Here is a 17346-nt window from a genome sequence, read left to right on the forward strand (position 1 = left end):
AGGTCTTGAAGAGGAACTCCATCATCGACCGTTGTCGCAGCCTGACATCTACTTCATGGTCCATTATGGCTCACATGTAAAGAAAAGAAAATACATTTACGAGGGCCGTTCAGAAAGTAACCTCCGGTTGATTTAAAAAAATACACCAAGTTAAATAAAAATATTTTAATATATACATCTTACAACTACATCTTTGCACTATTTTTCTACATAGTCTCCATAGCGATTGAGGCACTTATCGTATCTCTTCACAAGCTTTGAAATTCCTTCTGCATAAAAATCACCCGCTTGTGCCTGGAGCCAGCCTGTGACCGCATTTTTGAGCTCTTCGTCGTCATCAAACCGCTGTGACCCGAGCCATTTCTTCAAATGCATGAAGAGGTGATAATCACTTGGCGCCAGGTCTGGGCTGTAAGGTGGATGGTTGATAACGTCCCACTTGAAGGACTCAAGAAGGGCCGTTGTTCTGCGAGCAGAGTGAGGACGGGCGTTATCGTGCAAAAAAACGATACCGGAAGTCAGCATACCACGGCGTTTGTTCTGTATAGCCCGTCGTAACTTTTTTATTGTTTCACAGTACACGTCTTGATTAATGGTCTGCTGCAGAATATCCTTTGGCTGTAAAAAACCTTATGACAGCACGCACTTCACATTTGGCGGGGTTTTCTATTGCAGCACACATTTCAAACTGCCACAAAAACTAAACTAGCACAGGTACGACGTTCACTCGACCACGGCTTGATGCCGACTGACCTGTTGAGTGCGTGAACGCACAGATGGCGTCGCTACTCCCCCCACAACCCGCACTGTGACCAATCGGAGGTTACTTTCTGAACCGCCCTCGTATATACCAATTTATAGCTAAATGTTCCGAGTATGTTCACAAAAAATTTCGTTCTCCTCCTGCAAAAAATAAAAAAAAAATTAGAGATGACTGTCCAAAGTTTTTGAACACCCTTTGTACCATCAGATGTGCATGTTTTGTGACTGTAGTTAACTTTTCCTGGAAATTGTGGATAATACTAAGCAATGTAAACACAGAATTCAGCTGAGAGATGAATTTATGTTAAAACATGGTAACTTGTTAGATTTTATGTTGTTACTTCAAAAATATATAATTTTATTTTCAAATGTATATGTATCATAATTTCAGGCTTCTAAGACAGAAATCATCCTCATTTGCGCGCCTTTATGGAGAATTTCATGAAGGTCTCTTCTCGGCAAAGTTATTTTTAACAGCTGCACTACATCAACCAATAATGCAGCTGCTGATGGAGGATGGAATGTATTTGGATATAGATCCTGATAAAGCAACAATAAGGTGTGATAAGACATCATCTAGTAAACTGTGGCTCTGTTGGTAACATTTGCTAAGTATTTGAGTTGTTGAAAGTATTAGTTTTATGAACATTTATTTTTTTATGTTTAAGATTTCCTCCAGAGGAAAGGCTAAAGAAATTTGGTGTTGAAGGGACAACTGAGTACAATACCAGACTTAGTGAGTACCGTAACTGGACAAATAAACGACTATTTGCTGCCACAAATAGATTTGTGAAGAGTATATCAAAAAATATGCATTGTTTTCCCTTTGGAATTTTGTGGCTAGTTCGCCAAATTGCGGTATTACTTTCAAAATCTGGGAATATTGAACCAAAGGAGGTAAGCATCATTTGGACTTTCGTATTTTGTGGTTTATATTGTTGAATTTACATGTTGTTGTGGTCCTCAGTCCTAAGACTGGTCTGATGCAGCTCTCCATGCTACTCTATCCTGTGCAAGCTTCTTCATCTCCCAGTACTTAACTGCAATCTACATTCTTCTGTATCTGCTTAGTGTATTCATCTCTTGGTCTCCCTCTATGATTTTTACCCTCCACGCTGCCCTCCAATGCTAAATTTGTGATCCCTTGATGCCTCAGAACATGTCTTACCAGTCGGTCCCTTCTTCTTGTCAAGTTGTGCCACAAACTCCTCATCTCCCCAATTCTTATCCATACCCCCTCATTAGTTATGTGATCTACCCATCTAATCTTCAGCATTCTTTTGTAGCACCACATTTCAAAAGCTTCTATTCTCTTCTTGTCCAAACTATTTATCGTCCATGTTTCACTTCCATACATGGCTACACGCCATAAAAATACTTTCAGAAACGACTTCCTGACACTTAAATCTATACTCGATGTTAACAAATTTCTCTTCTTCAAAAACGCTTTCCTTGCCATTGCCAGTCTACATTTTATATCCTCTCTACTTCGACCATCATCTGATATTTTGCTTCCCAAATAGCAAAACTCCTTTACTACTTTAAGTGTCTCATTTCCTAATCTCATTCCCTCAGCATCACCCGACTTAATTCGACTACATTCCACTATCCTCGTTTTGCTTTTGTTGATGTTCGTCTTATATCCTCCTTTCAAGACACTGTCCATTCCGTTCAACTGCTCTTCCAAGTCCTTTGCTGTCTCTGACAGAATTACAATGTCATCGGCGAACCTTCAAGTTTTTATTTCTTCTCCATGGATTTTAATACCGACTCCGAATTTTTCTTTTGTTTCCTTCACTGCATGCTCAATATACAGATTGAATAACATCGGGGATAGACTACAACCCTGTCTCACTCCCTTCCCAACCACTGCTTCCCTTTCATGCCCCTCGACTCTTATAACTGCCATCTGGTTTCTGTACAAACTGTAAATAGCCTTTCGCTCCCTGTATTTTACCCCTGCCACCTTTAGAATTAGAAAGAGAGTATTCCAGTCAACATTGTCAAAAGCTTTCTCTAAGTCTACAAATGCTAGAAACGTAGGTTTGCCTTTCCTTAATCTTTCTTCTAAAATAAATAGTAAGGTCAGTATTGCCTCACATGTTCCAACATTTCTACGGAATCCAAACTGATCTTCCCCGAGGTCGGCTTCTACCAGTTTTTCCATTCGTCTGTAAAGAATTCGCATTAGTATTTTGCAGCTGTGATTTATTAAACTGATAGTTCGGTAATTTCCACATCTGTCAACACATGCTTTCTTTGGGATTGGAATTATTATATTCTTCTTGAAGTCTGAGGATATTTCGCCTGTCTCATACATCTTGCTCATCAGATGGTAGAGTTTTGTCAGGACTGGCTCTCCCAAGCCCGTCAGTAGTTCTTATGGAATGTTGTCTACTCGTGGGGCCTTGTTTCAACTCAGGTCTTTCAGTGCTCTGTCACTCTCTTCATGCAGTATTGTATCTCCCATTTCATCTTCATCTACATCCTCTTCCATTTCCATAATATTGTCCTCAAGAACATCGCCCTTGTATAGACCCTCTATATACTCCTTCCACCTTTTTGCTTTCAATTTTTTACTTAGAACCTGGTTTCCATCTGAGCTCTTGATATTCATACAAGTGGCTCTCTTTTCTCCAAAGGTCTCTTTAATTTTCCTGTAGGCAGTATCTATCTTACCCCTAGTGAGATAAGCATCTACATCCTTACATTTGTCCTCTAGCCATCCCTGCTTAGCCATTTTGCGCTTCCTGTTGATCTTATTTTTGAGACGTTTATATTGCTTTTTGCATGCTTTATTTACTGCATTTTTATATTTCCTCCTTTCATCAATTAAATTCAATATTTCTTCTGTTACCCAAGGATTTCTACTAGCCCTCATCTTTGTACCTACTTGATCCTCTACTGTTTTCACTACTTCATCCCTCAGAGCTACCCATTCTTCTTCTACTGTATTTCTTTCCCCCATTCCTGTCAATTGTTCCCTTATGCTCTCCCTGAAACTCTCTACAACCTCTGGTTCTTTCAGTTTATCCAGGTCCCATCTCCTGAAATTCCCACCTTTTTGCAATTTCTTCAGTTTTAATCTACAGTTCATAATCAGTAGATTGTGGTCAGAGTCCACATCTGCCCCTGTAAATGTCTTACAATTTAAAACCTGGTTCCTAAATCTCTGTCTTACCATTATATAATCTATCTGATACCTTCTAGCATCTCCAGGATTCTTCCATGTATACAACCTTCTTTTATGATTCTTGAACCAAGTGTTAGCTATGATTAAGTTATACTCTGTGCAAAATTCTACCAGGTGGCTACCTCTTTCATTTCTTACCCCCAATCCATATTCACCCATTATGTTTCCTTCTCTCCCTTTTCCTACTGACGAATTCCAGTCACCCATGACTATTAAATTTTCATCTCCCTTCAATACCTGAATAATTTCTGTTATCTCATCATAGATTTCATCAATTTCTTCATCATCTGCAGAGCTAGTTGGCATATAAACTTGTACTACTGTAGTAGGCATGGGCTTCGTGTCCGTCTTGACCACAATAATGCGTTCACTATGCTGTTTGTAGTAGCTTACTCACACTCCTATTTTTTTTATTCATTATTAAACCTACTCCTGCATTACCCCTATTTGATTTTGTATTTATAACCCTGTATTCACCTGACCAAAAGTCTTGTTCCTCCTGCCACCGAACTTCACTAATTCCCACTATATCCAACTTTAACCTATCCATTTCCCTTTTTAAATTTTCTAACCTACCTGCCCGATTAAGGGATCTGACATTCCACGCTCCGATCTGTAGAACGCCAGTTTTCTTTCTCCTGATAACGACATCCTCTTTAGTAGTCCCTGCCCGGAGATCCGAATGGGGGACTATTTTACGTCAGGAATATTTTACTCAAGAGGACGCCATCATCATCTAACCATACCATAAAGCTGCATGCCCTCAGGAAAAATTACATACTAATTTTTAACTATTCTTTAATGAGATACTGTGTCAATTTTATTATAAGAATTCATAACTGAAGGATAATTCTCTGTATTTTCAGGGGTAAGTGTATTTCACTGATGTATTTGACACTGCTTGCTTGAATCTTTTAGTGAGTAGTAAGATCTAATAGTTAAACGGGATGAGAGGTGGGGTAGGGGGGTCAGGGGTACGAAGACAAAGGAATTAACTTTTGATAATTTTCGCAGAAGCAACATAAATTTGCAGTAATTGTTTGGAGTCATGAAGAAATATTTGGTTTATAAACTAGAAAGAAATGAGTTACATTAGGGTTTAGAGGCACTTCAGAGCATGTTTTATGATCATTATAGTAAAAAAAACCAATAAAGTAAAGATGAATGTAATTTTATAAGTCTGTTTTTGTTTTGGGTCCAGTCACTTGTAGTGTTAAAGGAAAGCATCAATAATCACGTGATTATTACGGGTAGATTCTATTTTGGAACACTGAGATACTGTTGTGTTGTGAAGACTCTATTAAGGTACTTTTGTTTTTCATAGCAAGGGATCAAAATGAAACTCTTAGTATAGGTTTCCAATGGTAATGGCATATTCTGAAATGCACAATTGTGAAAACTGCAGCAGCTTGAAGGAATGCTGTGAATAGAATGTAACATACATGTATAGTAAAGCTGAATAGAACTCAACATTTCCAGAAGTGCAGTGTGTCTGCAATGACATAGATGTTACAGAATCTTTTGAACTGTCTTACCAACCATATAAATTGAGCAGTGGTTGTGGCACCAAACAATTAGTGTGTTGTGGTCGACAAGCCTTCAACTATCCGCTACACTACTAAGAGACTCTGCGTTATTGACATTGATGGCACGGTACAAACAGAAAGGCACAATTGATCAGTGTCATTGTATGACAGTTTTTCTGAGAACTGTGTGGCATCTCATATGGGACATAATGTCTTGACTATTGTGTGTGTGGGTTGTGGTAGTGAAGAGAACTAGACAAGTGAAAGATGTAATAGTGGATCGCGTGTGATGACAGAAGTCTAGCACATATAGCACTGAAAAAATGTGCAACCTTTTTGGGAAGTGTATGGCTGTTGATATTACTCGATTTGGTGTCGTCTGTAGTAGTCCTGTTGTCTATGTAATTCCAAATGTCTTCCATGCAATAATATTTATATCTCCAAAAGCTTCTAAACCTCTATAGTCTGCTTGTGATCCAGCAGCAATTGCAACAATCATCCAGGTACTTCCTACAATGACAGCATTCATAAGTACACAAGAATCAAAATGCTATCCTATAAATATCAGGACCAGCAGTAATGTACTGCTTAATAGGTGAACCAGAAACACCAACAGTAACAGCCTTCACACTCTTGTATATGCAGGTAGATAAGTGGTGGCAAGAGAAAGTACATCACCTCAACATTGCTTAACTTACCATGAATAATAAAACTCAGCCTATTTCTTATGTCCTTGAGGTATAAATTTGTCTATAATAAATCACATCATCACGTGAGAATAATACTTTTCTCTGTACATATAGGCAACATTATAACATAGATGGGCTCCAATAGTTTAGAGACTGAGCCCATGTCGCCTGCATACGGGCTGAAACTGAGTGAGAGGTGCAGTAATATCTGTATACTTTTCATATCCCTCATATACAAGAGGCATGATTGGATTTAAAAATAGAAAAGTGATATAATAACACCAGAAAATAAATGGTATAGAATTTCTATAGTGGAACTGAGCATAGAAAATTTAATTATATCAACATTGATTTAGCTTGTATTTTCGCCGATGACATTGTAATTCTGTCAGAGACAGCAGAGGACCTGGAAGAGCAGCTGAACGGAATGGACCGTGTCTTGAAAGGAGGATATAAGATGAACATCAACAGAAGCAAAACGAGAATAATGGAATGTAGTCGAATTAAATCGGATGATGCTGTGGGAATTAGATTAGGAAATGAGACACTTAAAGTAGTATATGAGTTTTGCTATTTGGGGAGCAAAATAACTGATGATGGTCGAAGTAGAGAGGATATAAAATGTAGACTGGCAATGGCAAGGACAGCGTTTCTGAAGAACAGAAATTTGTTAACATCGAGTATAGATTTAAGTGTCAGGAAGTTATTTCTGAAAGTATTTGTATGGAGTGTAGCCATGTATGGAAGTGAAACATGGATGATAAATAGTTTGGACAAGAAGAGAATAGAAGCTTTTGGAATGTGGTGCTACAAAAGAATGCTGAAGATTAGATGGGTAGATCACATAACTAATGAGGAGGTATTGAATAGAATGGGTGGGAAGAGGAGTTTGTGGCACAATTTGACTAGAAGAAGGGATCGGTTGGTAGGACGTATTCTGAGGAATCAAGAGATCACCAATTTAGTATTGGAGGGCAGCGTGGAGGGTAAAAATTGTAGAGGGAGACCAAGAGATGAATACACTAAACAGATTCAGAAGGATGTAGGTTGCAGTAGGTACTGGGAGATGAAGAACCTTGCACAGGATATAGTAGCATGGAGAGCTGCACCAAACCAGTCTCTGGACTGTAGACCACAACAACAACATTAGTTACAATGTAGTAACGCATTAACATATTAGGTTAATATGACCTAAATGTGAACAAAATAACAAAAACTGTCTCCATTTTTTAAAGAAAATACTAAACTTAGGAAAAGTAGTAAATGTTAGTGTGTATAAGCTGCTTTAAAGTGTACTTAATTCTTTAGTTACAAATGTGGACTAGGGAAAAAAAAAACACTGCATATCGCTTTTTTTTTGCACTGAAATTCTTAAATATGATACAGCCGGTCCAAAATACACTACTGTTTGTGGAAATTGCAACACGAAGAAGGAAATGCATGAATTCTATTTATTTAATGCCACAGATTAGGTATATGAGAAGTAACAAATGATTACCTTTTCAAATCTCTAAATGTCCTTTGAGCCCTACTACTCAGTATGTCATGTGGCCATCATACACTGCAATTAGAGCTGCTATACACTGTGGCATTGAATCAATGATGTTCTGAATACGATCCTCAGGGATTTCCGTCCATGCAGTTTGTATCCAAACCCACAAACCTGTGACACCAGTTACTGGAGGACCGTGACGCACCAGGTGCCGACCAACCTTATACCAGACACATTTGATGAGCGACATGTCTGGCGAATGCGCAGGCCAGGGAAGCAATGGTACCCATCACTCTTCAGAGAAGGACTGTACATTTGCCGCAATATGTAGTTGGGCATTGTCGTGCTGAAATGTGGCCTGTGGAGATGCCTGAATCAGGGAGAGTATGTCAGGCTCCACAACCTCCGTTAGGTACCGGTTGGTGTTCAAAGTGCCTGCAATACGTATGAGGCGAGATCGGTTGTTGTAACCTATGGCACCCAAACCATCACACCTGGTGTTCGTCCGCTATGCCGCTCCACAATGCAGCCCTACAGGTTGCGCTTAACACGGTACCGCTAGACACACATGTGGCCATCACTGTAGGACACATTGAATTGGGACTTATCTGAAAAGATTACCGTATTTACTCGAATCTAAGCCGCACCTGAAAAATGAGACTTGAAATCAAGGAAAAAAAATTTTCCAGATTATAAGCCACACCTGAAATTTGAGACTCGAAGTTCAAGAGGAGAGAAAAGTTTTAGGCCGCACCTCCAAATCGAAACGAAGTTGGTCCATTTTAATATGAGACACAATTTAGGTTGAATGAATGACGATACAACTACAGTAGTTTGGTTCGAGTCGTAAGCTTAGCAGTTAAGCTTTACAAGGTAGCCATTGCTATGCATCAGGCGCTCCGTCCGTATTGATACGGGTACCCTTCCTTTTTCACGTGCTTCGTCTGGTTTGAATTGATTGCTTATTTTTCTTTGATCTGATAAGTGCCATTTGCTTTGTTATAGGTGTTAACGTCACTCTAAGCTGAAAATGCATTACTGTACAGTGTGATGCATTGTTTGTCGCATTCTGATAGTGTGTGATCACGGCCTGTCGCCGCTCGTGGCATGGTTTGCTTTTCTTCGCGCTACCGCAGCTTACAATAAAAAAAAAAAAAAAAAAGATAGGAATTGTCTTATTAGCGAAACAACGGCAAGAGACTGCTGTTTGTTGTTACTTACACTGCTGATTTCTTTGATAATGATCAGCAAGAACCAAATAATAGACTGCGTATGATAGATGTTCTGAACGAGAGTTTAGTGAAAATTTTTCCCCGTTTGAAAATCTTTGCAGACGCCGCTTTAGTACATTACATTGCATTATGCACAGAAATTAGTCATCTTAGATTTAAAAGTCTAGTCAATTGCCGTGCTTCATTTCTGACTGTATCACTATTAGTCGTAAGAATAATACGAATATAAACATGACATGACATGATATGTATATACTTCCGCGTTTGCTGTTGTCTCACTCTAGTTTCGTAGTTTATTAGGCAGATAGGATTTAAATGAGATAGCAGCAAACACGAAAGAATACATCACAAAATGTTTATATTCGTATTATTCTTATGGTGAAGAGAATACTGCATGTGATTCACAATTCATAAAAGTTCCTATTAGCAACCATCTCTTCTCACAGGTAGGAAAAAATTCAGAACATAGTTAGCCATATTGACAAAAACCCCAAACAGTCTTGCCAGTCGGATTTTCGTAGTATATTGAAATGATGCTACACTCAAAGATCAACAATACGGAATTTGTATTCACTTTGTTGTTTCGTTGGATAATGTATGAAAATGCAGTGGTCGAAACTCGGGGCGAGGAAAAAAGCTTGTCTTCCACCCTTTTGAGGTTTTGGCGCCAGTATTTATCTTTGTGCCTGCAAAGCAAGCCTGTGTAGCGCTACATATTTTCGACGGCAGAAGTTAGTTGTGGCGGCACCTACCAACATTTTTCAGAACTTCCACTTACTTTGCACTCGATTCTAAGCCGCAGGCAGTTTTTTGGATTACAAAAACCGGAAAAAAGTGCGGCTTAGATTCGAGTAAATACGGTATATGTTGCCACTCAGCACCCCAGTGACAGTGTTCACGTGCCCATTGCAGTTGGAGGAGCTTGTGGTTTCTGGACAATGGGAGCCAACATAACGGCAGTCCAACCTGCAGCAGACGTTGACAGACCGTTGACGCAGACAAGTTAACACATTTTGCAATGCTCCAGCGACAAGCCAACACTGTGGATGATGCTTTACTGTTCGTAATGGCCATGCGGACAAGGTGACAGTCATCCCTTGCTGTGGTCATGTTCCATGGTCCAGTTCCCGCTCGTCACTGTGTATGACCTTCCTCTGTCCACTGCTTCCACACATGCATCACTGTCGTAGCAGCGCGCCCTGTGTGAGCCGAAATGTCGTGGTATGACAACCTCATTTCCTGGAGACCGATCATTCTGTCCCGTTCCAACTCGCTCACATGCCGATATGGCTCCCTTTGATGTCGACGAGGTATACAGGCACTCACTGTATTGTTTCCACCTTGTGTGACAGCTCTGCACCGACTACACTAGGCGCAACACCGACCCTGTTGGACTGATACAAGGGGGCTCTGCTCGGCCTATGTGTACCCCATCTTGCTGTAAAACGTATCACGTATTGCTTGCACACCTGCCGCCACTTCCATCAAGTGTGATGCTATTGGGGTAATTCCTTCTCGGTGTTGCCATTTTCACAAACGGCAGTGTATGATACATATTTGAAATTGTTATGTACACTGAAGACAGAAGGTTGAGGTCTCATCAATGAGATAGAGAATGCACAAAGTGATACTTACGTATAACTGGAATTTTTCTGTGGTAGATATTTCCAGGATATTTGTGGAAAGAAATGTCGTCAGAATGAACTACAAAAATTCCTTTATTTGTTTTTCCTATTGTTAATACTGTAAAGTCAACCAGCAGTGGGTATATCTTAATATATTGCCACTGACTCAAAAATAAGAGGTACACAAAAAAGAATCACTGATACCTTGAACATCAACAGCAAATTTCTCATTTCATATTTTCCACCCCAGCAGTAACATGAGGAATTGGCAATTTCTCTATCACAACACTCTTATTAATGTGGGAAATGTCCTTTTCATTAAATCTGAAAACAATTTTATCCTTGTCTGCAGAGTCTGTAAACACACAACTTCTAGGTCATTTTACAGTATTTTTGTATGGTGCACACACATCTGTAGCTGTGTGCATTCCTCATTCCACCTCAAAATTTAGCCGAGATGCAAAGTCCACCACCTACATGTGCTAGATCACTTATTACAGTAGGATTTGGTGTGGACTGTTCAAAGGGATCAATGTCATCCATGCAGTCATCACTCTTCAAAGATGTGTCAGAATTGGAATCAGTCTCCTCAGTTTCCTTTCTTTTCTGTGTACTTTCCACAGCTTTGGTCACAGTTATAGCTTTCTGTCTCTTCTGCTTTTGGCATACCCTTGATTGGAGGCTTTTCTTTTTCAGCAAAGAGTTTACTGTGTTCTACTGAGATTATTTTCTGTGTGAATGTGACTATTTGATGAAGCTTGATCACATGTTTGTCAGTTTTTTGATTCTAAGAATAAGTAAATTCTCAAAACTTGCAGAAGAGCCACTGTTGCAAACGGAGGCTACACTTCTTCTAGAATCATCAGCTTCAAATTCTCCTCCATCACAGCAAGGCAACATGGCACCATCTTCAAAATTTTTGTGCTCCAGCTCAGTGACGTTTGTGAGTGTTTTCCATCTGGTTTTGTTTTGTGTATAATAGGTATGAACTTTTGCACCATCAAATTGATTAACAGGATACTGTGACCTATCGTAGGGGGTAGATTCCTGTGCTCTTGAAGCCTGAAGTTATGTTTTTAGGCTCCAAAGCATCTGGCCACACTTTGCAGACAAATCCAGAAATTCTGATTTGTATGGTGTTCACTGACTGCTACTTTGTCACTGAATCAACTCAATATTCAAGGTGTCTTTGAATGGCTTGAAGCAACTCTTATCTAAAGACTGCAGCTGGTGAATTGTGTGCAGTGGTAGCTTTATGTTTGTAACTCTGTTACTCTTCGCTTTTTCTATTACTGTAGGATCTAAATGACTAAGGTGGCCATCCAACAGGAAAAGTCAAGACCTGGCCACAGAAGTGATTACAGTAGCCTGAAAAGATGGATGACATCATGAAACCATGAACTACATATGAATAAAATTGTTAGATATATCATTTTTCCCTCTTCCAGGAACTCCATAAGTGCACACTGTAAAAAACAATAAGCTGACACACAAGTAAGCATGGTTTTAGTATTGCCTTTTCCAGAGCCTTTAATATCATGGAAACATCTGACGCAATACCTGTAACAACATGTATCCTGGAAGGATCTGCCGAAAAGTATGTTTCATCCAAATTCTGTATGTAGGCTGGTTTATCTCTGGTATCCAACTCTCACAGTAGTTCTCTTAGCTGATCATAAATGATAAAGGGGTCAATTATTGCTTTTCTACAATTCAAGAGTTTCAGTGTTGGTGAATTATGCAAACAGAAATTTCTGAACCACTTTGCATCATCATTAAAACAAGTGGTCAATCCATTCTGTTCTACAAAGTCCTAAGCAACATCAGCTCTTGTCAGTGGAAATTCCCATTTAGCAAGTGTATTCAAGTGTGTAGATAAAATTGTTTCTTGATCAGCTGTCAAGTTTGTCTTCCGACATTGCACACCTGAGTGGATACCATTTACCTTTCTGGGCAGGAACATTAGATCCATTTTGTATTTCAGTGCTGCTTCCTGAAGTGATGATCCATCTTTCACTTCTTTTATAGCTGCAACAATATCTTCTTGAGTGTATGGCCTTTCTTTTATCTTGTATGAATGTGCCACAGTACTCATGTTATAACCCAACACACTCCAATTTAATATTATATGATATAGGCATAAACTATGTTTAAGAACACTAGGGGCCTTAGATTATATGCCAGTGTAATGAATACATACCAATAAGAGAGATTCAAGAGGAACCACATTCGAAACTTTCTTTCTGGTGTGTCTTGGGTGGGTGGTGCACTGGACATGGCTGGCGTAAAGCCCAGAGTAAAGCCCAAAGTGTACTGTGTGCCCAGCAAAAGGGCCTCTGATTGAGGAACCACTAGGTATGGTTGGTGTTAAGCCCAGAGAATTATGTACCACGAGTGCTAGATGTGAGGTGTCTGGAGAGCAGTTGGTTGGCATCCTATAAAGCTGTCTGATGGAAAGGTACCAGGAGGGTGTGGTGGTGGTACGTGACTCATGGGAGTGCTTTGTAAAGCAAGTATTATGCCACCTGGTAGTGTCCCACCTGTTGGGATGTGGTCTCCCAAGGGCGTGTTCCTACCATACTGGAAAGTTTTGGCTGTATCAGGTTTAGAACACCTTTCCCTGCCGTAAAAAACTTAGTTGTAGTTGACAGTCACATTAATATAACATGGTTGGATAGTATCCTCATTTTGTTGAACAGTATACATGTTCAGTCAGGTAAAAGGTTGTAGTAATGTATCTAACACAACCTCCTGTAGAACCTAGCCAGTAGGTCAAACTTTGATGCCAGCAAATAAAAAATGTTCAGTGAGTGCTATGTTAGAGAATGTGTTTGTGAATATTAGATAAATAGTGACTTGTATTGGCCGCCACATTAAGTACACACACAGCTACAATCTCTGCCCCAAAGATGTTACAGAGTATACCATACTGTCTGGACAGAAGAAAAGAGGAAATACAGTTTAACGTCTCATCTTCCATGAACTCATTAGAAAAGAAGCACAAATTCAGATCAGGGAAGGATTTGGTAAGATATCAACTGAACCGTGTACTGTCTAACAAACAATCACACTGTTTTCCTTTAGAAATTTAGGGAATGCACAGAAAAACTTCCAGTGGGCTTCTGTAGGGGGGATTTGAACCATATTTATTATATACTCTTTTGGAACTATATTCTGTCAGGTCAGTGACTGCTTGGTAAAAGAATATTGTTGTAAACTGATAAATAGAGATTAGATCAAGCACAGTGTTCTCAATATTTGTAGGGAAATGGTGATCTCTCAGACAGGTGGAATCTTCAGAACTAGGATGTGTTTCCTGTGAAAATGAGCTGTAGCCTCGCAAATAAGACCCAGTATGTATTAATTTTGTTTTAATGAGCTGAGTCTCAGCCATAAATAAAGTATTCTGAATAAATCAGGAAGTTAGTATATATATCATCCTGATCCAAAACAGTATAAAATGATGTTAAGATGTGACTCAATATTGCCAATTTTGGGGACATAGATATCAGTAATTTAACATATTTAGGATATTTTCACTTGCTAATATCCTACAGGATTACATTCAGGGGAATTCCTCACTTAGGCAAAAATTATTCATTGCTCAAAAGAAAATAATTAGAATTAGGCGTGGGGGCTCACATAGGTACACCGTGCAGGCATATGTTAACCATTTTGGAATATTAATCACAGCCTAACAGTAGAGTTATTCACTGATGAAATCTGTTGTTAACAATTTATTGCAATTTGAGAGTTGTTAGAGAGATTTACAAATAAATATTCTAAGGAAAACTCATCTTCACTACTCTCTAGTGAATTTATCTATCTTACAGAAAGGAGTAAGACACACACCTATAAAACACAAAATATCTGATGGTCAGCAGAAGTGTTTTCAAATGTAGATCAAATTTGTTCGTCCTTATGAATCTCTTCTATACTACAAATTAATTCTTGAGTAGCAGTAACTAGGCAATTACTGGTTATGTACAGGTTTGGCTGTGCAGTCTTTGGTTCGCTTCACACATCCTACACCATTGTATTTCTCATGAATATGATCTACAGAACATGGAACTAATGGACTAGCTAACACTATTATTGTTTAATTATTTTATTTGTGGTGTTATGTTTTAAGTATATTCTGGAAACAGATGGTTTGTGAATCATCACATCATCACCTACATATATTCCTCATTGGAACATTACATATGTGACTATATGAAACTTAATGCCTTCATGAGCTTTGAATGCTAGGTTTAACTTAGGCGGCTTCTGGAGCATTGTGTGTGGTGGATGGATCAATAGTGCACACACAAACGAATTTTCAGTGCACAGCTGAACAACACAATGAGAATTATCAGTGATACACAAAGATCAACCATCAGCAAATGTCTGTCCATATTGAGCTAAATTCTGCCCGCTGGACTTTAATGAAGAGCAGCTTTGCTCTGTGAGTTTAAAAGCATACATGGCAACCTGAAACTCCCTATCCATCGAGATATGGTTATTCTAGAAATAAACAGGTTTAACCCAAAAAAAAAAAAACCATCCATGAAAACAGCCATGCAGCTGAACATTTCAATTCAACCTAACAGACTCATGGGAACAAGACTGCTTGCCCTCAACATTGCCAGAACTGCCTTGCTTAAGAAAGAAACCCCTCTGCCTTTGACCAATTGCACAGAACATGTACAGTGTTTAACTGAATAAGCACCAGTCACAGCAGAAGAGTGGACACTCTTCATAGATGGGGTAAGGCTCCATCTCCAAATTGTGATTGTGGAGCAGCCAGACAAACCATTTGTCACATAGTCACTGACTGTCCCAACAGGGCCTATTGTGGTACTTTTAACGATTTCCTGATGGCAATGAATGATGAAATTGATTGTATTAAAAATTTAGATGTCTGTCTGTAAATTGCATGTATTATTTTCTGTATTATATTTAATATTGTGTTTAAAAACTTTACAATGAAATATAAAATAAATAAATATGCTTGGGCACTTTCTGTTGCTCCCAGTGTGTGGAACAGAGCCTACTTCTCTAGCTTCTCACTTATCCTGTCTGAAAATTGTCTGAATCCAACCTTCTCAGCATGTTCCCTTTTTCAGGCGTTGTTATTATAATTATTATTATTTAGGGATTTTGGAGTAAAACTTCATTGTTATCTTGGAGCATTGTTTTCATACAACTGTGTGAACCATGAATATTATTAAATGCAAATAATATGTGATAAATTTTGTTTTACAGGTTTACGCAATATGTACAGATCTTGTATTCACATACTTCATATGTCCTGCAATTGTCCATCCAGAACCGTATGGTATCACAGATGCTCCAATAAGCTACATAGCAAGATTTAATTTGATGCAAGTAGGCCAGATTGTGCAGACTCTGGCAATGATGAAATATGAAGATGTTAGTAGCAAAGTTGCAGATCTCTACAGTCTTTTTGAGAAAGTAAGTGTCCTTCTAAACACACACACACACACACACACACACACACACACACACACACACGATGAGCCCAAACATTGTGACCATGTGCTCAATAGCATGCAGTTCCACTTTGAAATGCGATACAGCTGCGATCGTGCCTGGCATGGATTCAACAAGTCAAGAGATATGTGACACCAGATGTTTATGCCCTGTTCTCGCAATCCCTGTAAATTAGGGGCTGATGGTTTGTGAGGGCAGGGCTGGTACCCAATAGCATTCCAGACGTTTCCCATCGGGTTCCAATCAGATGAATTTGGTGGCCAAGACATCAACATGAATTCACTCTCATACTCCTCAGACTGCTTTTGTAGAACTCTGGTCTGGTGACGTGGACAGTAATCCTGTTTTTTATATGTAATAAGGCTAATACAATTAGATGTATTTACTGGTTTTATTCATGTGCAACCAGTTTTGACATTACAGTACACTGTCTACAGGCCACTGGATGTGGCAGACATATTGTTTATCATATGTATGAAATACTGCAGTATAATATCTATTATTACATTTTAAAAAATGATCACATAATAACTAAATTAGAATAAACCAATTCAAATTGCATATACATGAATGTGGCCAGCATAGTATTTAAAAAAGACTTTAATAAAAGACAAGCTATGTATAATGCCTACACTGTATCATATTTGTAATTATTGTGAACAAATTAAACAGCCTACAGCACAGATGTATTACTAAGTATAAGTCATATATATGTACAAGTGAAGTGATGTACTTAGAGTTATTAACTTAAGACCAGGGGGGTGTCCCCCATATCATCATACTGCCCCCACCAGGTTTTGTCCCTGGCATACATGTTTTGAGCAGATATTAATGTGGATAAGGACGTATGTTGACACGAGTTTGGATCTAGTGTGACAAGAAGCATGATTCCTCCAACCCTTGATCCATGGTCTACTGCAGTTGAAATTGATGATGTCATTGGATCAACATGAGAACACTTGGCAATCATCTGCTGCATAGCCCCACGTTCAATAATTTGCGTTGAATAGTGTGCTGCAAAACATTTGTGCTTGCACTGGCATTATAATCTGTCTTTAGATCTGCTACAGATTGTTGACTTTGTTGCTTCACAGAGTGGACAAGCCATAGACCCCCTGTTTTGTTTCACTGTCCTTAAATGACTTTCAGAAGATTGTCATGACAGTAGCTTTGCTGTTCTTGAGATTATTGTTCCTGTATGCCTGGCCATAACAGTGTGCCATTTATCCAAGTCACTGTCAGTGGATTTCCCCATTTGTGGCCTGTATTGTTGCAGGAATGATTCCGCAGTCACCTCTGCTTAACTTGCACACTTTTCTTGCCATGTTGTA

The 17346-nt window shown here is 39.0% G+C and overlaps 1 protein-coding gene across 2 annotated transcripts in view; it reads left to right on the forward strand.

The window, feature by feature from the left end:
- Positions 1-17346, forward strand: part of LOC126248294 (GTPase-activating protein and VPS9 domain-containing protein 1) — a 369886-nt gene that overhangs the window by 83670 nt on the left and 268870 nt on the right. For both annotated transcript variants that reach the window (XM_049949157.1, XM_049949158.1), the window contains exons 5-7: positions 1154-1321; positions 1431-1659; positions 15767-15976. In XM_049949157.1, coding sequence (XP_049805114.1) covers positions 1154-1321; positions 1431-1659; positions 15767-15976 — 607 coding nt within the window. The remainder of the gene's footprint in view (positions 1-1153; positions 1322-1430; positions 1660-15766; positions 15977-17346) is intronic.

The sequence above is a fragment of the Schistocerca nitens genome, chromosome 3, assembly GCF_023898315.1.
Source record: "Schistocerca nitens isolate TAMUIC-IGC-003100 chromosome 3, iqSchNite1.1, whole genome shotgun sequence".
Taxonomy (NCBI): domain Eukaryota; kingdom Metazoa; phylum Arthropoda; class Insecta; order Orthoptera; family Acrididae; genus Schistocerca; species Schistocerca nitens.